Source organism: Argopecten irradians, chromosome 8, assembly GCF_041381155.1.
Source record: "Argopecten irradians isolate NY chromosome 8, Ai_NY, whole genome shotgun sequence".
In the NCBI taxonomy this organism is placed as follows: domain Eukaryota; kingdom Metazoa; phylum Mollusca; class Bivalvia; order Pectinida; family Pectinidae; genus Argopecten; species Argopecten irradians.
Window position 1 is genome coordinate 39,793,826 of NC_091141.1, and position 26,503 is coordinate 39,820,328.

The 26,503-nt window shown below is 35.1% G+C and overlaps 1 protein-coding gene across 1 annotated transcript in view; it reads left to right on the forward strand.

The window, feature by feature from the left end:
• Positions 1 to 18,330: 18,330 nt before the first annotated feature.
• LOC138330345 (G-protein coupled receptor GRL101-like) overlaps positions 18,331 to 26,503 on the forward strand; it is a 34,046-nt gene continuing 25,873 nt past the window's right edge. Inside the window, exons 1-5 of the mRNA XM_069277909.1 lie at positions 18,331 to 18,461; positions 20,086 to 20,253; positions 22,368 to 22,478; positions 23,676 to 23,801; positions 25,191 to 25,397. Of these exons, the coding sequence (XP_069134010.1) occupies positions 20,121 to 20,253; positions 22,368 to 22,478; positions 23,676 to 23,801; positions 25,191 to 25,397 (577 nt within the window). The 5' untranslated portion in view covers positions 18,331 to 18,461; positions 20,086 to 20,120. The remainder of the gene's footprint in view (positions 18,462 to 20,085; positions 20,254 to 22,367; positions 22,479 to 23,675; positions 23,802 to 25,190; positions 25,398 to 26,503) is intronic.

Consider the following 26,503-nt stretch of genomic DNA (forward strand, 5'->3'; position numbering starts at 1 on the left):
CATTTCTAAAGGTCATATGAACTTGACCTCTAATGGGATTTTCTTAGATCCTCCTATTAAATGTAATGGTAATAAGGATCTGTGTTTTAATCATAATGTACTTTTGTATAGGTTAAAAAGTTGTGTGTACATAATTAAATGCTGCACTTTATTTTGCTGAATTTTACAAATTATTGTACTCTACTACCTCATAAGGTACTGAAATTCTCGTTTTTTTGAAAAATGACCTCCATTATAGTTGATTTTGCTAAAGTTTCATTCAGTTATCTAGAAATCACAATAAAACAGTTTGAAACTGTGTAAATTACGGTAGCTGATTTGTGCCATTTCGTCTCGAAAAGACGAGAATTAAGATTTAACAAAAGTAAAACACGAATAGACGAAAGTGATATACGCTAAATAGCGACTTTGATTCTCATCTTTTCGTATTTTCGCCCCGAAAAGACGAAAATTAACAAACCTTAAATTTTGTCTTTCATCTTTTTGCCCCGAAAAGACGAAAATTAACAAATCTTAAATTTTTGTCTGGGCGAATTTCGTCTTTTGTATTTGCGGCCCGAAAAGACGAAAAATTAACAAAACTTAATTTTCGTCTTTTCTTCTTCCATTCCGGTGTCGAAGTCATCGCGAAATTCGCCGGTCCGACGGACATATCCGGCAAGTTTTGACTCGGATCGCCTATTTTGAAATGCGGTCTTCACCGACTGTCCGGCAATTATTGAATACCAGAAGACGGTAAAAGTCATCATTTGATTTAACAAAATCGTTTTTTAACCCAACAGTAATGTAGAATCAAACTGCATAAGATTGTCATGAAAGTAGCTGCCTGGATACTAATAGCAGGGAGTTATGTTTACTTTAAAAAATCACATTTATTGTTTGGCCCGGCAAAATATTGCTCGGTCCGGCTTACTCACAGTTCTTAACGGTCCGAATGTCCAGCCATTTTTTTTCAACTTTCGCGATGTCTGGCAATGACTTAATTGTTCAATATGGAAGCATCAAAGTAGTTTATGATAACAATTGATTTATTAAATTGACAGTATTACCAGGTTCTTCATCAATAACTAAGATCAGAAGTTTTAAAACAGAAGTCAACATGTATGTTTACAACAGTTACATAGATTTCTCACTCGTGGCACGTGGCACGTACCTTTAACATATTCATCATTCCACAAATATTTTAGCTTGATTGATACATTTTCTGAAATTCATTGCTATCTTATTATTTGTGTTCTAATCGCCCTATTTAATAATTACGCTTTTCAAAACAATGTCGTGTATATGCTAGACACATGATGAACTTAAAATGCTTAACATATAGCATTTACAGGAGTTGCCTACACAAATTGAAAATTGTCGGCGGGTAATATTTGAAAGCGTTTGAACCACGAATCAACTTGTAAACAAAATAATTCATGATAGACAACTCGTGAAGACTTTTGAGTTTAAAGGAAGGACTTGTACCAAGAAATTGTATATTAGAAATTACATTATAATCTCCGTGGTATATTAAAGATGATATCTGTAATTTGGAATTTTTCAGGGCAAATAGACGAAAACACGAAAATTTAGGTTTGTTAATTTTTGTCTTTTCGGGGCGAAAAGACGAAAATGAAGGTTCGGTAATTTTCATCTAATCGCGTCGAAAAGACAAAATTTAAGGTTTCTTAATTTTCGTCTTTTCGCCTCCAAAAATCTCGGCGAAAAGACGAAAATTAAAGGCGCTAATTAGCGTGCATCACTTTCGTCTTTTCGCCGCTAAAAGACAAAATTTAAGTTTGTTAATTTTCGTCTTTTCGCCCCGAAAATTTAAGAATGAAGAGATATTTGATTTTCCCAAAAGGACGAAATGGCATAAATCTGCCACCATAGTAAATACATATATTTTTCATTTGTTACAACTAAGGGGAGGTAATTGTCTCAATTTGCAATTCTGTAATTTGCAACTTAGGTATGATATGATATGCTTGACTGTTAATTGATTTTTCATTTTACACTTGAATAACAAGCTCAAAACAGATAACCGGGTGTCTCTTAGTCCATTTATTATGAATTTCAATTAATTTTGCTCTTCTTATTACCCGGTATCTATAGAGATTTACAGCAAAAGTGCTAATTTTGGGAATTTTTCCATTGATTTCTTAGTTTTCATATAATTAAGGCTATAATATGTATTCTTGTACTAAAATGAGTTTTCTGCAAAGCCAATATTGTCAGTTATTGCTATTTTTCAGAACATAGGAAAAAGGGTTTTTTGCCAGTAAAATGGGAATAACGTACAGTTTTATATGATTAAGCAACTTTTTTAAATAAAGAACTTAAAAGCCTAGACACCTGATATTACCTGGGTCATACATAGAAATTCTTATTGATTCTCTAACTGTATGTATTATAAGTATATACAATGCAAGGTATAGAAGGTCTTTTTTAATCAGATCTTACTTCAATTTACATTTGTACTACAAACTTTGATATGATTTCCTAACATAATGAAATAGTTCCAAGAGTTATCTCCCTTTCCCAAGTCTCTTCATTTAATCTGCGACAATCCTTCAGGTGTTGCTCCACTATTATATATCAAGTCAAAGTTGCCTCCATGCACAAAATAGATACAATGTCTGACCACTACGAATATCTGCCCAGGTATAACTGAAGCGGGATAACCAAACAAAGACCCAGCCGACCAGTAACCCCTCCGTAAACCAGTAGACCATAACATATCCTTATACATGTATATTTGAAAGATTTAAATCAACAATTACAATAATAGGTATATAAACACAATCTTTGTCTGTAGCAATATTTAAATCATTCAAGATAAGCAACATATTTATATGATCAAAAAGTACAATATATATATATTATATGTATCGGCCCTGTTACATACACGTGTAGTAATCCATGAAAACGTGTGGTAGACTATGGTATGCTTAGCGGGTACATATGGTTTTGACCAAGATACTGATCAAGCAAAAATATTGACACACTCTGACACTTCATTCAGCATATCATACTAGATATCATCTCAGGATTAGCATCATGAAAAACATAGCTTGACGCCAGGCACATGGATGTGATATATGCTATTTTAAAAATAGTATTATCCTGTTCAAACAATGTTTCTTTTAAAGATAATTTGAATGATTTTTGAAATCTATATCGCTTGATTCTATATGATTTACTATAAACAATTCCTGACAATCAGGCTATAAGCTCGATGCATAAATATTGAAGATGCAGGTTGTTCCTCAAACAATACCGGAAGTTAATATGATCTCCTAGTATATCGATTGGAAATTCGGAATATTATTTCCGGACAAGGCATCTCATTGCCTAGATAATATACAAACAGTTGTAAGTATTTTGGTTGATAAAAAATCTTATGATTTTAATATTGGAAAGGGGGAGTTACAAAGAAATAAAAAAATAACACAAAAAACAAATTTAAAACAAAAACAATGGTATAACTGGTCAGTTTACACAAACGTTATGGTAGCTCATGGTGACCTATTGCGATAGTCTTTTGTCCGTTTTCCTGCGTCGTAACATTTCCTTGTGAACGTGATAACTTGAGTAAAAACAAAACCGAGCTTAATGAAACTTTGTATGCAGACTAACATTGGAAAGATCTTAGACGAGTTCGAAAATCAGCGTGATTCGACAGTAATTTACGGAGTTATTGCCCTTTGCACTAAAAATTATAATTAGACATTGTTAACGCGATAACTTGAGTAAATACTTTGTGTAGACTACCATTTTACAGATCTCGGACGAGTTTGAAAATCAGCCTGATTCAAAGGTAATTTACGGAGTTATTGCCCTTTGCACTAATAATTACTATTGTGCCTTGTGAATGCGATAACTATAGATAAACCGAGCTTAATGAAACTTTGTGTTTAGACTTACATTGGACAGATCTCGGACGATTTTGAAAATCAGCTAAATTCGAAGATCATTTACGGGAGTAATTGCCCTTTGCATTAATAAGTATTATTGGACATTGTGAATACGATAACTTGAATAAATATGCCTTCAGCTTCATGAAACTTTGTATTTAGACTAAAATTGGAAAGATCTCAGACAAGTTAGAAAATTGATCTGATTAGATCGTAACTTACAGAGTTATTGCTCTTTGCAATTATTATAATTATTGAATCTTGTGAACATGATAACTGGAGTAAATATGCCTCGAGCTTAATGAAACTTATATATGTAGACTAACATTGGAAAGATCTCGAACGTGTTTGAAAAACAGCTTGATTCAACAATCGTTTACGGAGTTATTGTCCTTTGCAATTATAACTATTGAACCTTGTGATGTGAGTAAATATGCACGAAGCTTAATGAAAATTTGTATGTAGACCTATCGGATGTATGTTCCTATTTCGTGAACAAAAGACATCAGTTGGCTGGTAAATTACGTAACTAATTTGTTTCAAAAATCAGGTGACCGTTAAGGCCCATGGGCCTCTTGTTTTATCAAACAAAGAATTTGATAAAAAGTCATCGGGCAAGGTCACTTGGATTGCATTATTTTTTACCATATCCTGATGTTCAGTGACTTGGTAGATTCTGCCGATGCCGGAAAGTAAGATAGCTCCTAATACAGTGTACATGTACTTTTATGTCCAAAAACGAATTTGCAGCATTAAATATCGATATGAAATAATCTTCCTAGGGAAGGATTGAAAACAATACCATTTGAAGAGAAATTACCTTGATGATTCCTGGCTTTATTACAGTGGTACCGTTAAAGTTCGATATTTATCCTCCGACTACTAAACTCACGCTTGCGAAATTCATAATATTGCAGGATATTTAAAGATGCTCCACCGCCGACAAAGCATAACTGATATTCATCATTTGAACAAAAATTGGTGTTTAATTGTGTATATATAGGTCTAATTAACACAAAAATTATTGTATAAAATAATTAATTTTGTCTTTTGTGCATGCGTAGTCAGTACTTCATTCTATATAGGATATAGTGCCATGGAATTTTTCGGAATGCAATTAATTATTTTTTTTTATATTTTAACTTGAAGTAAAATTAGAAGCTCAAATTTTTCAACTGTGGTTATAGTGTAAAGTAAGTAACTTTTGTAATTGAAGAAAAATACTAATTCAAAATCGTCAGCTCTCGTTTTTTAAGCGAAAAATACCATTTGTCAGCGGTGAAAAAGCACCATGTACCTACTTCCGGTATTATTCAATTTAACGTTTATTTTCAAAGGAAAAACTAGCTAGCACATTCGTAGGCAATACCCGGAGGAGTTTTGAAATAGCAGACTTCAATTTGTGATCAAAGCATAAAAAATGGCATGCGAGTAGCCAAGACTATCAGAATAAGATTTGAACCGGGATCCACTGAAAAAAGTTCCTACTTCCGGTATTATTCAATATAGCGTTTATTTTCAAAGATAAAACTAGCTAGCATTTTCGCAGGCAATACCCGGAGAAGTTATGAAATAGCAGACTTCAAGTTTTGATAAAAGCATAGAAATTGGCATGTGAGTAGCCTAGGCAATAAAAAATCACACTCAAACCGAGAACATTGACAAAAGGACCTACTTCCGACAATGGTCAATAAAAGGTGGAATGGAAGTAAAACCGCATGTAAATATTGTTTTTGAGGATATGTTTTTTTAAAGTTGATTGGTGAATTCATGGAAATTTTAAGCATATTGTACACATATATGAAACGCATGGATCAAGTATATCGTACGTGTACTTTCGGTTAAATTGTTAATATATATAATTTAAAAGTCAAATTCAGGAAAGTACATTGAAATGTTTTTAATTCGCAATTCGTCACGAAGCTAGATGTAAAAATGATATTGATAGAAGTAAGAAAATCAAGAAATACTACAATATGTCTTTAGGTCTACAAAACAACAAATCACTTCCTGAATGTTTTTTTTCAATATGAATGATTCAATAACAAACTGTTCAAACAATGAACTACAATAAAACAAAACATATTGGCTAACTGACTTTGTTAACAAGGTGGGATTAAACATAATAAAAGTATTATGAAACACATTGCTTTATCAAAAATAATTAAGCTACTAAAAAGCACTTCCGGTTATACCAAATGTTGTCGTGTACCGGATGTTAATGCAAAGCAAAAATATATCAGTAAAATGACAAGAAAAATGAATGAAAATAAACACACACACAAATGTAAATGCTTCTAGTTTCGAATTTTTATTCCCTGAATGAAAAATCCAAATTAAAATGATTACTTTCATATTAATGCAACTGTGCAAAAGTTATCCGAAATATACACGAACAAAGAGTCTGGTTGAAAGAGTACATGGAATAAAGCTGAATAAATTGATATTTTATCATATTTCTATTGCCTACCGGAAGTTAGCAAACGTTTGCTTAATAACAATCATACTCATTTTAAGTTGTTAAAAGTTCTGTCCAACCTCTTCAATGAAGTATTTTAAATTTACTATGACTTTTCGATTTTACCACCACGTGATATTACGAAGTGACCGAAAATGGATGTCTGTTATCTATTAATTTTTCTTTGTTTTTAATTATATGTTATTTACAAAATTTAGTATTGTTACTTAAAATGCGAATAAAAATATAAAGAATGTAAACGTATCAATACTTCAACATGTTCTTTTATTCATATTTCGACTTTCGCATAGTCGCCATTTTTAAAATACCGGAAATAGAATAAAATTACGAATAGGTTTTACCTATATATGTTAGTTGTCTGATAAAAAAAACTATACATTTGATATTTACGAAAATACCGTGTAACACAAGTCATGCGTTTTTGTCAAGACTACTGTACTGTTCAACTGTTAATAAGGTGGTCAAATTTAAAGTACCGGAAGTAGGCACATTTTGCAATGACTCCCGATTTTAAACTTATTTTTATAGTCGTGGCTATTAACATGCCGAGTTTAATGCGTTTATTTAAACGTTCAGTGTATTAATCAAACAAACAAAGTTTCGATGATTAATCTTGGAAATACCGGAAGTAGGTATATTTATTTTTCATTGGCTTCCGCCTTAAATATTATTTTGGTTGTTTGGCTATTAAAATGCCAAGTTTCATGTTTTTATTGAGATGTGCAGCATGCTATTGCATTACTTGTTAAGTTTTACCTGCGAAAATGGTGCAAAATAAACGGGAGTAGGTAAATTCTGCAATGACTTCAAGTTTAAATATTGTTCTGGTAGTCTAGGCTACTCACATGCAAAATTTCATGAAGTTTCATGCTTGTATAGAATATCATGATCGGTAATGAAAACATGCATACGCGCTTCCCAAATTGCGCATGACATACCCAATTTATCGCGAGAATAAGTTGGAGCAGCCTTTCGTTGATACCACTGACTCTTTAGATATTATAATATAATGGTCAAAAATTAATAATTACAGCTCTTTATTATACATATCTCTATCTATGTTTTGAACAAAATGTAGACTATCATATGGTTAGATGTTTTGTTGGCGTTTAATTATATATATAACAGTGTATACGTGAAAGAACATCCATGTTGATTCAAATTTTAAAATAGGTAAAGCAAATCATACCAGTGCCGGTTGAATTATTATCACTTATACGTGATATACATATATATATACACTTTGTTATTATAATAACAGTTTCGGATTAATTATGCAGAGAATAACAATCACTCGAATTCCAAATTATCGACTGTCCACTACAACAACATAATTTTTTTCCCTAATTTAAGAAATTGGATCAACCTAGATGAAAATGTTAAATTCTTACCTTTTTCTTCTTTTAAACAATATCTTTTCTAACCTATTGCTATTAGTCTACCATGTTACTTTATCTACAGAAATGAACTTTTTCGTGTACATTTGGCACCAGACTCTATGTGTATCATTTTGGTAACATTTGTGAAAATGACAATCATTTCTTTTTTGAGTGTCAAAATTGTGCTACCGCCCGCGCTGATAGGCACCAAGGTTTTAATGACTTAAACATACAAATAAAATGAAATTTGTTACTTTAAGGAAACGAAAACTTGGTTTTGGAAGTACATTTTCATGTATTCGAACTTGTGCAGGCATTTTTAAAGTCTAACAGAAAATTTTGAACAGAATATAACTGTATACTCTGTTACCTATATGTACATTATACGTTAAATTCAATTACTAGTGTACATATGTCATCACTTGTAATACAGAAAATATAATAAAGAAATCCGTCCAGGGACTGATCGATGGAGATACCGAACGACAATTAAAACAACGACTAGCCCCGATAATGTTACAGCAAGTGTTCTACAAATCCAGTACAGCTCCATAGGTGATGCTGGACGCTACTTGTGTTTTGGCAAGCAAACAATACAATATAAATTTGTGAAAATTATATACGGTAAGTTTAGCTGTTCTATGTCGCTGCGTTGTATCTGTATTTAGAAATATAAACTTGTTATTAAAATGCATTATTTTTAGAAGTATATACATGTACATGGGTTTTTGGTTTTACTAGTTAAATGTCCTATTAATAGCCAGGGTCATGTAAGGACGTGCTAGGTTTATCGGTGGGGGAAAGCCGGAGTACCTGGAGAAAAACACCGACCAACGATCAGTATCTGGCAACTGCTCACATGGGTTTCGAACTCGCGACCCAGAGGTGAAGTGCTTGTGGTAATATGTCGGGACATCTTAACCATTATTTTATATTTAATAATAAAAGTTACTTACTTTACACTTTTACCATCATTTTCAAGTTTGAGGTTCTTATTTTACTTAGAAAAATATAAAATAATTGATTGAATTCTGAAATCGAGAGGTCGAAAAACTCTATTTCAACATGGGCATTTTCTTTGATACAGACAGGTGTAATGCGGACAAAGGCAGTATTTTTGTGCCCGGGTGAGTACATGACCTGTTCTTAAAGTCGATTTGACACATTAATTTAAATACTTCACATTTATTTAAAATGTTCTCATTGTGTTAAACGTGACCACATGTCACTAAATGAATTATATATTTCACTAGAATTGGAAGGCAGAGGGGGTATATCCTGAGGGAAATACTCCCGGGGAAATCACTCCCGGTATGCACAGCCAGTTACTGAAAATGGACCACGCAACATGCAATCTTAACTGGCAACGAATGCTTAACTTTAAATTTATATGTACGATAAAAATGCTACAAACAGCATTCAAAGTACTGAAAGTACTAAAGACTCGATCAATAAATATTTCATTGGTGTATTTCCTTTAAAGTGATATGACTAGTGATTCTTCTTTTATATTTAGTGCTATTTATTTTAAAGTGTAATTCAAAAGTATTTCTCCGTGATTTCATTATTAAGACATCAACAAAACCACCGAATTTGCATTTCTTTACCAACTCCCAGTACAACTGATTGTGTTACAGGTATAGCTTAAGTAGGGTGTAATATGAAAATTACCATAGAAAATATCTATCAATTATTGGCAACTCCTATTGAGACTTAAATCTTTGTTAGCATGCCCCCGAATTTTCCATTAGAAATAAGGCATTTTGAATAAAACTCCGCTAAGAATGCTAAGCTATATTACTGATTATATTGATATGTTAAAACTAACGGTTCTCATTTTACACATATTTGGTTGCTGTAGTTAGAGTGAGCCTTTCTGGAAATCATTTTAAATTCATTATTTTCAATGTTAGTGAATGTTTAAACAAATATTACCTTTTCGGTTTCTCGGAATTTCCCGAGACGTTCAGAATCTCGCCGCGGTTTAGATGACTCATTTTTTTCGGGGCAGGAGCAGGATGGATGGGCAGTCTCGGACGTTGATTGGTTTGGGGAAACAAACGTTTATAATACAATATCCGGTTCGAACAAAACACATCCTCGAAAAGTGACCAATGTTTTCAAACCGGAAACGGTTACATTCGTTTGCCGGACAACACATCAGATGGTTTGGTTGAAACTAATCTACAGCTACAGGTAAACTAATGTACTGTACAGTGAAACGTCTACTCAAATACAGACAGAACGATTACTTGAACAATAGTCTAAATAAAGAACTGGGGACAACAAAAAATGACATCATAGCCAGGAATCGCTATTCACTTCAAAGATTAAGGATAGGCAACAGTTCTTGTCAAAGTTATGTTGACATGAAAAAATGAACACAAATAAAAATATTTTATTTGAAAACCGAGCCTTTAGTACTTTCAGTCGTCGTCCGTCCGTCCGTCAACATTTCCTTTAAAACGCTACTAGTCATAGAGTTCTGCATGGATTGTAATCAAATTTGGCCACAAACATCCTTGGAGGAAAGCGAACAGAACTAAATAAATTTTGGCTCTGAGCCCCCGGGGACAGGAGGGGCGGGGCCCAATAGGGGAAATAAAGGTAAATCCTATAATTCGCTACTTGTCCTAGAGTTCTGCATGAATTGTAACCAAATTTGGCCACAAACGACAGTTTTTATTTTATACCATAGAATATCAAAAGTTATATGCAATGAGAAATTGTACAATACAATCTTTTTTAGATTATATCTTTCTACTGCGTATGCATCGTAAAATTCTACTAAATTGCATAAAAAATCACGATAACTGCAGGTACAGGTAGGTCTAACGTAATACATGTACAATGCACAGTCGATGTCGGGAACAGGTCCGATTTGATGCATTCAACTCAAATATAAAAACATGAATGCTATTGCCGAAACCTTTTGGACTAGAGATAGTCTTAAGTCTTCTACGATCGCTTTTTTAATGAATAAGAAAAAAAAACACGAAAAAAATCACGATAGTTGCTCGCAACCCAGTGGTACCGCGGTTTCATCGGTTTTTGACGGCGAAAGACCAAAATAGATTTTTTACACACAATGTCAAACATATTCAATTCAAATCATTAATTATATGTTTCAGAAGCATGTTAATGATGTTTTTGTGCAATATTTCATGAATTTCATCTGCTAAACGAAGCATTGTATCCACAAACGCTGTAAGATTTACATTGTAGCCTACGTAGGCCTACTGTTTCTTTTTGTCAACGTAGGCCTACTGTTTCTTTTTGTCAAAGTGACGTTTAAATAATGCAATGTTTCAAGATAAAGTAACACTATTATTTTAAACTATGTTAAGCTGTATATGTGTGCAAATTGCCACCATAATACCACAAATGAATGCTTATACAATCCTTCAAACGTCAGCTTGCAAGGTCGAATCACCCGGGCTCATAGAGGACTAAAAAGTGACGTCATTGGAATGTTCGGGATCAAATCGTCAAATTTAGAAATGGTAATCAGAATAAAGAAATTAATCATTTATTTACTCACATCGCAATATTTTCATATCGCAACTGTTACAGGAAATTCTTATTACCTGGTATCGAGTTCTATGCCTGATTAATCTCGATATTAGTGCTGAAAATATCTGGTTTATTGATATTGTTCCGCTACTTTTGTTGAGTTTGAATTCGCAAATTCGAAGGACGTCAGAACGCTTGTTTTCAACCGGAATCAACACCTTAGTGATAAAGACCTTCCAAGTGAATTTTGGCATCGAGGGAACAGGGACATAAAAAGTTGATTTTCTCAAAAAGTAAGAAAAATAAAATACATTAATTTTGCTGGAACACTAAAAAAATCATTCTGATTTCGGAACAGTTGGAATCATGAAGATAACTCTAACAGTATTTTTTATTATTAGTAGTATATATTATGTAAGTAATTATTATTATTATTTTTATTCTTCCACTTTCTTCCGCTGCGCGGGTTTCCGCAGCTTTTCTCAGAAACTACTGGGCCGATTATCACGAAACTTCACATACATACTCATTAGGGTGTGGGATTGTGCATAAAGGTTTTTTTTCCAAACGGAAGTCCAAGATGGCCGCCAGGGCCCATTTCCTGTTTTCAGGTTTTAGTTTCCGATCTCGATAAAGATTGGCGTATGGGGGTTTTAAGGGATGGTGAACATCATGAAAAAAATTTCATGAAGATTTTTGGTATTCAAAGATGGCTGCTGGCCCACTTCCTGTTTTCACGTTTCGGTCTCCAATCTCAAAGAAAATTGGTATGTAGGGGTTTTAGGGGATGGCGAGCAACATGCAAACATTTTCGTAAAGATTTTAGTATTCCAAGATGGCCGCTGGCCCACTTCCTGTTTTCAGGTTTCGGTATTCTACTCAATGAAAATTGGTATATAGGGGTTTTAAGGGATGGCGAACAACATGCAAAGGTTTTCGTAAAGATTTTGGTATTCCAAGATGGCCGCTGGCCCACTTCCTGTTTTCAGGTTTCAATCTCCGATCTCAATGGAAATTGGTCTATAGGGGTTTAAAGGGATGGCGAACAACATGCAAAGGTTTTCGTAAAGATTTTGCTATTCCAAGATGGGCCGCTGGCTCATTTCCTATTCTTCAGGTTTCGATCTCCAATCTCAATGAAAATTGGTCTACAGGGGGTTTTAAGGGTTGGCGAACAACATAAAAACATTTTCGTAAAGATTTTTGGTATTCCATGATGGCCGCTGGGCTAACTTCCTGTTTTTATATTTTAGTCTCTGATTTCAATAAAAAATAGTATATAGGGGTATTAAGGGATGCTGATAAATATGATAAAAATTTTAAAAGATTGTCGCGGGGCAAACTTCCTGTTTTCAATTTTTCGTCAGCAATTCATTGAAAATTGGTAAATGGGGGTTTTAACTTAAAATTATAAGGGATGCCTTACAGTCATGATAACTGCCAAATCAACCCTCTGAAAATAGCCGTGTATTACCGTATTTTTGCGCGTATAGTGCACACTTTTTTTCAGATTTGTTGCAATTGGGGGTGCGTTTGGGGGACTATGTAATGGTGTCCATTACAATGAGTACTTGTTTTATATGTGCATATGTGATGTATTGTATTATAGCGTTTAATATGTGTCACATCATTAATATGTCCTGGTTTATAATTATTTTTCATTAATGTTATTTCTTGAATTGCTATGCATCGTATCAATTTGTTCCTTTACTTACCTAACGTTTCTTTTGTTTTTTTCTGTTCATTTAACTTGTAAATACCATATACACTGGAGGAATAACATCAGGAATTAAGGAATAAAAAATACAGGTGTAAACCATCCTAAAAAATGGAGGTCATTGCACGTCATTCTGAGTTTGCTTTGGTCTTGTTTCAGAAAAGGGTGCCTTTTCGCAGGTAATACAAATTTTTGTAATGACGGTGTTGCGATATCCGAATGGAAGGATCAGCTAGTTGCGTCTGATCTCATTCTTGTGAATACTGAGAAGCAAAGATATAGGCCTCGGGTTACTGGACGAATTAATTTAAGTAAGAACATAGTATATTGTACATGTTATAACTATGATGGCTGATTTCTGCCATCTGCCGTCATTGCGTCTGCGCAACAATGCGACAAAATCAATCCGCCAATGCAACAACGCTAAAATCATGTGTCACTACGACGAAATAATATAATGCATTGTCGCCTTATTTTGTCCCATTGTTTAGCCCTGCAGGTAGGGCGTTAGAGTTGTACCTACTGCCCCATTGCATGATCGTAAAAGGCGACTAAATTTAGGATCTTATGTCTTCTTCCTAACTAACTATCTTTCCTAATGCCTCCCTTGGCACCGCCTCACGTTTAGCTTTGAGTTGAGCGTTCGCACCTGTGAGGAAGGCTCTGGGTTCTGTCCCCTGGCCGAGACACACCAAAGTCTATAACAGTGGTAGTTTCTGCTCCTGCTTAGCGCTCAGCAAACAGGGAGTGGGACGACTGGTTGGCCCGTTGTCAGTATAATGTGACCGGGTGGAGTGTGTTGCTTGGTGTCTTCGGGGGCATGCTTCAGTGATATAGCACTATAAAAAGGGCAATAGTTCCACTATACAAGAAGACACAACATGAATATACCGCAGTCTCCCAAAACATGCACCTCGCACAACATACACGCAACACACCGCATACATGGGAGGCCGTCCTTACATGACCATAGCTGTTAATAGGACGTTAATTAATCAAACAAACAAAGCATAGTTATGATATCAGTGAGCTCAAAACCCAAGTAGAGAGGTCGGATTCTGTTGCCATGGCTTTAGAATTAGACAAGGCGTGCAATGATAGGGAGGAGCTGAGGTCAATGGTAACGGACCTCCAATGTTGCTCCATGAAGGCCAACCTCGTCTTCATAGGATTGAGTGAGAACGTGCAAGAGGACACTGAGGCACTAATTCGATCGTTTCTGTATAATGAACTTGATATTCAAGATGTTGAGTTTGGAAATGTTCATCGATTTGGTAAACGAAAACATGACAGGCCCCGTCCTATCGTAGCCAGATTCTTATACCAGAGTCAGCATAGCTTAGTTCTATCTCGTACTTACCTCCTTAAAGACACTTGTTACGGCTTAAATGAACAGTTTCCGTCCGCTGTGGAAGAAATCCGCAAGAAACTTTATCCAGTTGCAAAACGGCTTCGTAGGCTCAACCACTAAGTTAAATTTGTGAGAGATAAAATGTATGTGGATGGCGTTCTATACATCGGTGAAGAGCCGGTAGCAGCAGATCAACCTAGTTCTGGTTCATACTATAGTGACCGACGTGACGCCAAGCGACGTCGGAAACCCTCCATGCCGCGTTCGCCAGGTTCCAAAGCAAGTTCCGACACAGATCGCCAGGACAACAATAATGGTGGCAGGTCAGACAAGGGCGGACAAAGTCAGCAGAAGGGTTCTACGAGTCGTCAGCCTATGGATGCGCCCATGCCTAACCCGGGTGGGGTGTGTTGCTTGGTGTCTTCGGCGGCATGCTTCAGTGTTATAGCACTATAAAAAGGGCAATAGTTCCACTATACAAGAGGACACAACATGAATATACCGCCGTCTCCCAAAACACGCACCTCGCACAACATACACGCAACACACCGCATACATGGGAGGCCGTCCTTACATGACCATAGCTGTTAATAGGACGTTAATTAATCAAACAAACAAACAAAGAAAGAAAGATAATTGTTGATTACTTGTTCTTTTTCTTTTTGTCAAAGTGACGCTTTCATGATATAATGTTTCAAGATAAATTTACTTAATTATTTTAAACTATGTTCTATTGTATATGAGTGCAAATTACCACCATAAACACCACCTATCCTTCAAAACGACAGCTTATAAGGCTTAGTGCTTGACTGGTTCAGTGAAGCGTACGCAAACCAGGTAATGAGGCCAAGTATGGCAACAGTGAATATTTTGATCGGGGTAACTGGGACACAAAAAGGTTTTTTTCTCTCCAAAAGTAAGTTATAATATATTAATTTTGCTGGAACACTAACAAAATCATTCAGAGTTATGAAGATACCTCTAACAGAATTTTTATTATTATTAGCATATATTATATAAAGTAACAAGTTAACCGATATGTACATTACATACACATGCATCATTGGCTTCTTAGGTAAAATCTGTGTTATCGTGTACATATCACATATATAATCACTTCTTTAATAATACGAGCAGCCACTTGAAACATCATAATAAACATGTGCATATAAAAAAGGTCTCCAATACTTTTAAATGACATGCGTATCGATTTTCTAATAAATGTTTCTATCAGTATATTACACTTTACCCGAGTTTGCTGTGTTTATCAAGAAGAATCTGATAATGTCGATATGACTTACATAGCGACTATTTACATGATGCATAATTTGCGTACCCCTGTGCTTGGGCTGAGGTGACCAAGTTTACATTTTACGGTCTCGGAATAGCAGTTGAGACTGCTTGTTTTATGTTGTACTTATGTTACTTACGAATCTTTATTCGAATATAACTGTTGAAAACACATATCTAGATCTAATATCCGATGAAAAGTTATATATTTGACCATGATCGAGTGCATCGTGAGTAAAGATAGGCCTAGGACGTCTCCTTGCAGGCGGTGTATGGAATTTGCAATGTATTAATAATCTAGACTAAGTAAATGATCTGTTAATTACAGATTTGAGTAATAATGAATGTACAAACGCAGATTTCTAATTTGGGCACCTTTATTTTGCTGTAATTAAGATCGGTGCTGGTATCGACGAGACCGCGCAGGGGTACTGATAATCACAATTCTGTAAAGTCACTGTTTGATAATTTGAAATATGTATGAACTATTTAACTGTTCATGATGACATTTAAAATTGTTTTGATCAAACATGCATTATTTATGATGTTTGCTTTTAGTACTCAAATATGTACATGTAGGCGGATATATAGAGAATGCATGGTTACATACAACGCTGATTTTGGTGCGAGACTTAGGAAAACCGACATGACGAGGTTCTGCTCAGTCATCGCGGCTTTCTGTGCCGAGCAAAATAAAACTTGTATCGTAAGATACTAACCGTGTATTTTATCAACCTTTTCCTTTTACATGCAGATGACATTTAAAACGAACGCAAATTGCCGCTTATTTTACATGATTTCACTCGCGCCTTCTTTGATGACTATGAAAATATACATTCAGTAAACCAAATGACGTCACTGTTTTGCGGGACTGTCGACATTTCATTCACTCCTACTTAACAGTGACGTCACTGAAAACTTCGGGATCTAATTATCAAATCAACACTTGGGAATCAAAACAAATAAATAAATAATTTACGGACATCGTAATAATTTGGAACAGTTAGAATTATGAAGATACCTTTAACAGTATTTTAATTAATGGGAATTTAATTAATTAATTATTACTTGATATGTGACCAGATTAGTATCTAAAACGAGTTATATCTTTCAGTATACTGTATGTACACAGCTTTGTTTGATTAATTAACGTACTATTAACAGCTATGGCCATGTAAGGACGGCCTCTTATGCCTGCGGTATATTGCGTGTATGTTGTTCGAGGTGTGTGTTTTGAAAGACTGTGGTATATTCATGTTGTGTCTTCTTGTATAGTGGAACTGTTGCCCTTTTTATAGTGCTATATAACTGAAGCATGGCGCCGAAGACACCAAGCAACACACCCCACCCGGTCACTGACAACGGGCGAACCAGTCGTCCCACTTCCCGTATTCTGAGCGCCCAAGCGCCAAGCAATATAGACTTTTGTGTGTCACGGCCAGGGGACAGAAGCCAGTGCCTTCCTTACAGTGGCGAACGCTCAATTCAAGGCCAAAAGTGAGGCGGTGCCAAGGGAGGCATTTAGAGATAAGATAAGGTTCTAAATTTAGTCGCCTTTTACGATCATGCACACATTTACCTTGTATCAGGTGTATATAATTGGATTTAGTAAAATGTTTGTTTTTATCTGTTAAACATATCAATCACACATCGACAATTACCGTTACGAGAGACGACACTGGCGGATCAAAACACAAACATGTCATTTTGCTTTTATTTTTGGCCATCACAATCGAGCACTCATCGGTTCCAAGTATATCTGGGGATACGTTAAAGACAACGGAACTCTCATGCCAACTTGCTTCGTTCATGTTTGCAAAAAAAATATAACAATAATCCAGATTATCCTGGCAGACATATGCACTTCCGGGACCGCAACGTGTTGCGCGCCACCTATATAATAAGGCGCGATAATCCCCACAAATGTTCTCATTCTATATGCATTCGAGAATCATTTGAGAGATAATTTTCCCACCGAAATATTAAGCGTATTAATGTATAGTTGTAATCGTGTTTTCATTGAGTACGATTGACGGATTTTCAACTATTTTCTGAATTAATTTAAGTAATTATTTTAATACCTCATTTATCACACTTGTTCAATAATGAAAAAAAATATGTATATTAAGTTTTCTTTTTTGGTCAAAATGTCTCATTTCTGTCTTGATATTATATTAACAAGTGTTTGTATTTTGTGATACGTCATATTAATTGTAACTTATTTATTTTGTATTTAGAGCTGACAAATAACGACAGGAATTTCTTATGGAAGAGTTTTATACGGGACAAGTCAAAAAGGCTTTCGTTCACTGCCTGGTACGAACATAGAAAATAATGTCCTTGCTGTTCAGGTGATATCACCACGACTTGTATAAGGACAATGCATTATTCTGATCTAGCTTTTAACCAATCATCTGAGTTATTTTCAGCCACCTACACTCCGATATTACAGTGGGTTCTTGCTTAAGTTGAGCTCAAATGCACTTAGTGGATAAGAAATACGAAAACAAATTCCCAGTGCCTAAAGTTATAAATTTTGTGTTAGTAATCAAATACCAAGTAATTCAAAGCATTCATATTTGTCTTTGATTTATTAGTAAAAATACTTTATTGTGGATGATATATTTATTGCCTATTGCTCTTTGGGTCTTTTATCTGTATTTATTGATTTTGTACAGGTACCATTATAAGTTAGGGAATGACTATAAGACGTGCATATCTATTAGCCCAGGCAGGAAAGACATCTTCAGAAATTGGGAGTATAGTAAATGCAACGATATTTTTTATATCTGTCTGAATTCTACCGGAGTGGAACAACCAATACTACAACAGCGTAAGTTTTATTAAAATAAAGATGTTATGATTTAAAAAAAAACCCATCCAAATAAAAGAATACAGGAAATATAAACTACACCCAACGTTAATATCCAAGGAATGACCAGATAGACCCAATTAAAGCGTAACTAAACCATATAGTAATGATTTTGGCCTACAACACCCCTCCCCTAAAGGAAAAAGTGACACGTCTCACTCCTCCTTTGCTGACGACGAGACAAAACTAATCTTAAAACTGCGAATTGGGAGTTCAGTTTTTCTCAAATTCTAGAAATATTCCTGTAATAGTTGTATTTTTTTAATCAACATTGTTTAGATATAAGCCTAGTAGGAAGCTACATCTTCTACGGCAAAAGTACAGATGCAGGTCTAGATACAAATTTTCTTGCACGAAGGCCGATGTTTAGATACCCAAGTTCATGAGCAAATGAAGCAGGATTTTTTAAGTAGTCTCACTGAGTTCAACGTCAGTAAAAATTGAAATATTTAAAAATAAACATTATTCTCGGTGACTAAAAGAGATATGTCACATCTATGATACAAGTATACACATAGTTTTAGAATTCGTTTTTTTTCAGTTATAACCCACTCGGCATATCGTGTCTCGTTTGTCATATCCTAAGAACTCGTAAACTATGGTGTAATCAATACGTGTTCATGCGATGTTCTGTAATAGAGTTGCCCAGTGACTTCTCGGATTCATCGATGTCCATTTTGTAAATAACCCCTTGTTAGTTTTCTATATTTATTATATTATGGGAGCATACCAGATATCACAATAATACATATCTTGATGATTTCATTTATTTGTTATATAAAATGTAACGAACCATTTTGCAAGCTACATGCATATGTAGGCCTGACCTCAAACTTTCAAAAAGAGTCTAATTCAGCAGGAAATATACACGTATTAGTTTTTTATGAGACAAATAATTTGCTCTATGTGATACTGTGTTAAAATGGATTATTTTCTGTTATAGCATCTTTCAAATTATATGTAAAGATTTAACTAGAACTAAAATGAAAATATTGTCCAGCAATTTTATTTCCGTATTTTGTTTGTTCGTTTCCGGATGAAAATTATTATACCGGTATCTTACAAAGAGAGCCTATTGAAGCTCAAAACTCAAATGTTTCCTTTCAAAACATCACTAACTTCCGTCGGCATCTATATACTGTGTTAATTTATTTCTATTCTGCAAAAGATAGGTATACAATTATAATGATAACGGTTATTCATTTGTTACTACTGACGTGAAGTTTTTCATTTTGGATCCCCGTAAATCCATTTGTATTCCATCTGATTGTTCAGCGACTATTATGATATTTGGAACTTCATGCATGAATCTTCAAAATTATACTATAATTACCGGTTGTCACATCTTTAGATTGATACACTTCAAGTAAACACTTGAAAAGGTTATAAACGAAATACTTGCTCTAATGCCGATTTCAGAAGCGAGTTGTAATAGATGGGTACGGGAGAAATAAAATATGTTTGTCGGGATCCGGATAGCGACGTTACAAACGTATGACGTCACAGAAGGGACGGTCTGCGTTAAATCATTTATAAGCTCAATATGGAAAATAACGTCTATATAACTTGAACATCTACGTTCCAGCCACATACATACCTGATATCCCTGGGTTGGACGTAATGTCCCAGAATGTCTCGGACCGCCTGTTCCGTTGTCAGCAGACAGGAGAATACATACTTCAATATTTTGTGTGCGATAATCGTCCGGATTGCACGGACCATTCTGACGAGGATGCGTGTGCGAGGTCAAATCGTAAGTGTAGTATTTATTAAAGGTGTGTTTGTTACAAACATGTATTATTAAGAGTGTAGTATTGATATCTTACACAGCACTTTAGTTTGGCCAATTGCTGTTCCGAAAGACTTTTAACAAATAGACTGAATGACTGGAAAATAATGCATTTGATCAGCATTACAGGTTATGCAGACAATAAAAGCAAAATAGATCAATGTACATGTATTTGGTGTTAATTAGACATACATGTGTGTTATACATGATGAAACATTAGTTATTGTCCTCCGATATTGTAAAGTATGGACGAAACCTGACGTCACATTGTACGATAATAAATAAATCCGTGTTTATTACGGATATTTCTCCGTTGTTATAACATGTCTAGGATATTTGAACAGCAACCAAGCCATTACCCAAATTAAACTACTGTCTATACGTAAAATCGTTTATACAGTACTTCCCAAAGATATTAGAATGAACTACAAATATTATTATTTTCAAAATCTGTTGGGTTTATTAAGCCATAAACAACAGACGCAGAATCTTTTCCATAGTTGCCTCGCCTCCATGAAGAATGTAATTCATTTTCTTGTCTAAGGCTTTATTTGCCCTAACGAAATTGTTTACAACGCTTAGATATGTTTACGATGTTGGCAGGATAATGTAAAAGCCAGATCATTGTGCAGTCACAATGACGCCGTTTTATTGACATCAACTGTTAAACACAATGTAAGTTGGAGGCAAGAACAGTTTAAAGGGTATAAAGTGATCATCTTGATCTATTAGTGACCGCAGAACCAAATGCTTTCCCATAGATGACAGTGTTTGCCACTGTTCAGGTTATAAATGTAGTTTTCAAGTCTGGTCACCCGTCACTGATTTTTAAGTTGGTCACCTAACATACATGTGAATAAAAAAAATTAAGATCTACCATCTTGCTAAACCTGTTTGTGGGGTGCCATCTTGTCTTGAATTCCGCACCAGAAACTGACCACAATTTTCATAAAGTTTCAATATTAATTACCATCCCCTGTCAGAAACAGACTTGATAGAATTTTTAAAATTCTGAACATATTCTACGTAGAGATTGAACAGTGTTTTGATTGGTGGTATGAACACAATTGGATACAGACATATTTAATGTAGCGCATAATCGCTACATCTAGAAGATATATGTATCAATTGCGTTCATTCAAACTTTAACGCAATCAAATCACTGTTCATTCTATATATTTACATAAATAAGTCTACTTTTACATGTTTTATTATCACATGATGTTAGTTGCCAAGTTGGGTAACTACTGTAGTCAGGATGGCCGAAGAAATAATTACGATCGTTGAACGTTAATAAAACAAGGACACATTTCAATTATTTAAAAAAAAATCCAAATCTGATTATATATTAATAATGTCCATTTCGAATGAAAATTGAGATAACCATGGCGGAACGACTACCGGTATGTATCGTTGTCAGCTTAGCTTAATGTGGTCCAAAGTGGAGCAAACCACCATATTCAACCCAGGAAAGTTACTGTGATATAGCCTATTGATGGTATGACCGTTGAACTGCTGAATGTTTATCATGTGTTTTTTTCTGGAAACATGTACGTGATATGTTAACCAAGTCTTTACTTATTTAATTCAATCTAAAACCAATTCTTCATTGTTATTTTAAGATTATCAAATGACGCCAAAATCTTCACAAATTGTGAACTAGAAGTAGTCCGATCCTGCACTGGGTTTGTATTCGTATGTCATTGCGATTACGTTAATTTGAGCTCCCTTCCCGTTGACTATATAGGAGCATGTGTTAAAATATCTACATAGTGCCCAACTCACACATTAAACATTTGAAACTATAAATATTTAATTGTACCTACTCAGGAGACTCCTTAACATTTATCTCTCTATGAAACCACGTGCCAAAACAGGGTTTTCCAGAAATCTATTGTTGTTTTGATTCTGCGGTCACACCTCTATTTGCTTGAAACTTTCGGTTGTCAACATTTCATGTTCTTGATAGTACAGCTCAACCAGGTGAATACATATTTTCATGTATAAAGAATAATAGTACTATTCATGTATAAAAATTATTGGATAATTATAATTGAGACATAAATTTAACTTTACAGAGGGGCCAACTGCGGTGACTTTCTTATGTAACAATGGAAAATACATATCACTGAATCTGGCGTGTGATTTTTATGCCGATTGTCATGACAACTCGGATGAAAACAATTGCTGTAAGTTTTGACTTTTACTGACGATCACATATATCGTTTGACGAGAAGAAATACTGTTTCTATCAAGTGTGCTATTACACAAATTAAATGTTCCTACCACAAATGAAAATAGAAATATGTTTGTTAGACATTAAGTGCTCTTTAATTACTTCCTAACCTTAATTTCCAGTATGAAATCATCCTCGTCAACAGGTGTACGTAGCACTTTCGCTCATTATCCTTGGGACTATTGCAAAGAGATGGTTTACGCCCTTGGTGTATTGTAATAAATAATTTCCTTTACTTCATCAGAACTTTAAATGTGAAATTACTTCGAACTTTGTTAAGTGTGTTCTTTGTTACATAGAAGTGTTTTTCTTATTATCAAATTGATATTGATACGATATATTTGTTTCGCTGTACAAAATAGTCGTCTGCTAGAACACTGTCCAGTCTCTGTGCCATGCATGAATGCCTTTCTGGGGTACATAAGATCTAGAGCTCAGACACTCACTGATATTTTATAATGGTTTTGTTATTCTGTTTCTCTTACGCACGGTTGTTTCATTTTATAAATATTTATTAGAACTGCAGCAAGTGCGATATACATGTATGGTCACAGGGTTTAGTAAGCGATAGTGCAACGTACATTTAGGACCTATGATAATGTGAAATAAATTAAATATGTGGCCGGTACTAAAAGTTATCCGTTTCGTCACTTTCTTTTATTGACTATATAAACCTGATATGCATTGTAATGTTCCGAAAGTATCCAAAGACGATCAGATGCTTAGAATATCGTGACAGATGCAAGAGTTTATATGATACGCCGCTTGAAGTTTACACAAAACAAATGTTTTAAGCAAAGTGTAATGTCAATGCTTTTAATTTATAGTAGATTATCGCTGACAAGTATCTTTTTAGCATATGTTTTTGAAAGGTTGGTGTCACTAAATCACGGCGAAATCATTTAAATAGTATAAGACACTGGCTTCCGGTATCGCGTACGCAGGTGGAATCTGCGCATAGTGGATGTACACAGACGCTACACCCGACAAGGAAATTAATAGTGCGAGTACACTCGCACTAAACAACCGGTTTACTCTCACTTTCACCAATACATTTATATGAAATATTTTATCCGAATTTATATTATCATATATTGATGCGAGATATGTTTGAAATATTAACAAGATATACGTTTATCCATTTTCCTAGATAAATGGTCGTGTCTGCCAGGACAATGGACATGTAACTCTGGCCAGTGTATCGCTGACTACCAAGTTTGTGACACTGAGGAAGAATGTGCAGACGGATCGGACGAATGGTCATCCACATGTACTGGTTAAGCGTTTTACGGTCTTTTTACATTGTATTTAAACTCCAGTGGTACTAGAAAATAGCTGTATTACTGTATATTGTTAACATTGTATGCATCAAAATCCGCGTGTGTATTATCAGTGATATAGCACTATAAAAAGGGCAACAGTTCCACTATACAAGAAGACTCAACATGAATATACCGCAGTCTCCCAAAACACTCACCTCGCACAACATACACGCAACACACAGCATACATGGGAGGCCGTCCTTACATGACCATAGCTGTTAATAGGACGTTAATTAATCAAACAAACAAACAAAGTATTAATGATCCGTTTCCTATATATATTATTTTAGTTCACCTGTCACGAAGGGCCGGTTAGCTTATGTCATGGCGCAGCGTCCATCGTCTGTCCGTCAATATTTCCTTTAAATCGCTACTATTGATTACGTTCTGCATGGAATGTAACCAATTCCTTGGGGGAAGGGGAACAGAGTTTGTATAAATTTTGGCTCTGACCCCCCCCAGGAGCAGGAGGGGCGGGGCTTAATAGGGGAAGTAGAGGTAAATCCTTTAAATCGCTACTAGCTATAGTCATAGAGTTCTGCATGGAATCTAACCAAATTTGGCCAGAAACATTCTTGGGGGAAGGGAACATAGTTTGTATATATTTTGGCTCTGCCCCCCCCCCCCTTAATCCCATCTTGGGGGCACGAGGGGCGGGGTGAAATAGGGCAAATATAGGTAAATTTAAATTGCTACTTATCATAGCGTTCCACACGGAATTTAACCAGAGTTTGTTTAATTTTTTGCTCTGACCCCTTGGAAAGAAAGAATGGGTTCCAATTGGGAAATAAGAGGCAAATTGTTAAATTCCTTCAAAAAAGAAACGATGATCCTGTATTCAGAATATTTCTTGGCATTACAATAACTAGATGAGCGATACAGGCCCTCTGGGCCTCTTGTTTGTCTACATTGTCCTCATTTTTATGATTACAAGTGTCTTTTCCTATAATGTTTACTCTATCTGAGGCTACATTATTTTCCTATTTTTACTTTCATCCTAAGATGATTACTCGATGTATATACTATATATTTGTTAATTTTAATATCATCCATATAATTTCGGGAAAATATATACCTCGTGCAATTTACCAAAACCATGACTTTACTTGTAATAGTCCGTCGTAAGAATGACGCTTACAAAAACTGACTAAAGATAAAAGCCCCCAATAAGTTCCAAACAGTAAATCGCGAAATTTTACAACCATTTCATTTCTCATTATCATTCTGTTATGGTAATTTAACCTAGACTTTCCTTCTATTTCTCATAATTATCATATTATTTGTATTCTGTATAGACTTACCTCCTATGTCACATGATTATTCTATTATGTTTATTTTATTAGGCTACGCTAAGAAGATTGACAGCGTATGGCAATGTTCTTCCAGTCGACATGTTCCTATTCATAGAACGTGTGATCATATTCCTGATTGTCTTGATGGAAGTGACGAAAAGTTCTGTAACCTAGGTAACCCCACGTTTTCCTGCACGACTTATTGTCCTGACAAGCAATGCCGAGATTCCTCAGTGAGGGTTCATATCGGAACCAACGGTAAGTCGCCTAATATTTCCGTTTCCAGATATAACAGTGGAGCTAGTCAAGTTATGTTATCTTCTTAAAGTCCCAACCCCCGCTGATTGCTACGCGACATTCAAATTTCAACGTGTAATCAACAACTATATTGCTAATGATCTTTAGTCAACATGCATATTCAATTTGTAAATATAGGATTTAAAATGCTTATTACCTATGATCTGAAATGAGTGTTCATTTCATACGAAACGCAATGAAACGAGCGAAAGAAGTTTATATTATATGTTTGCTAGTATCGGAGAGCAAACAATAAAACTTCGAGTTTCATAAAATCTCAAATGAAATGTACACAAATTAAAGATACTGACATAACTATAACAAGAGGCCCAAGGGCCTTAACGGTCATCTGACTACCTTGGCAATAGCTGTATAGGAAATTTATTAGATATGGTGTCATGGTTAAAAAATAAAAACACTTTGTCATGACCATGTAAGGATCATTTAATGCAAGTTTCAGTCAAACTGCATGGGTAGAACTTCAAGAAGTTAAAATTTGTTTTCAAGATGGCGGCTTTGGTGGCCATCTTGGTTTTCGGGTCAACCCGACAAATAACAACACTTTGTTGGGACAATGTCAGTATTCTTAAAATTATTCAGCCAAGTCCCAGCAAAATCGCTCTGGTAGAACTTGAGAATAAGTTCAAACTATATTTTCAAGATGGCGGGAGAGGTGTCCATCTTGGATTTCAGATCAACATAAGATATAAAAACACTTGGTCACGACCATGACAAGGATCATTTCATGCAAGTATCAGCTAAATCACACTGGCAGAATTGAGAAGAAGTTCAAAATTCAATATTTTAGAATATTTGATCCCCCTGAACTTGATAGTTGGTCAAGGCCATTCATTTCAATAACTTTGGTAACCCTTCATCCCAGCATGCCACAGGCCAAATATGAGTACCCTGGACCTTTTGGTTATTTAGAAGAAGTCATTCAAAGATTTCAGCCTATTTGACCCCTGTGACCTTGAAAGTAGGTCAAGGTCATGTATTTTCACAACTTTGGTAGCTCTTCATCCCAGCATGCTACAGGCCAAATGTGAGTACTCTGGGCCTTATGG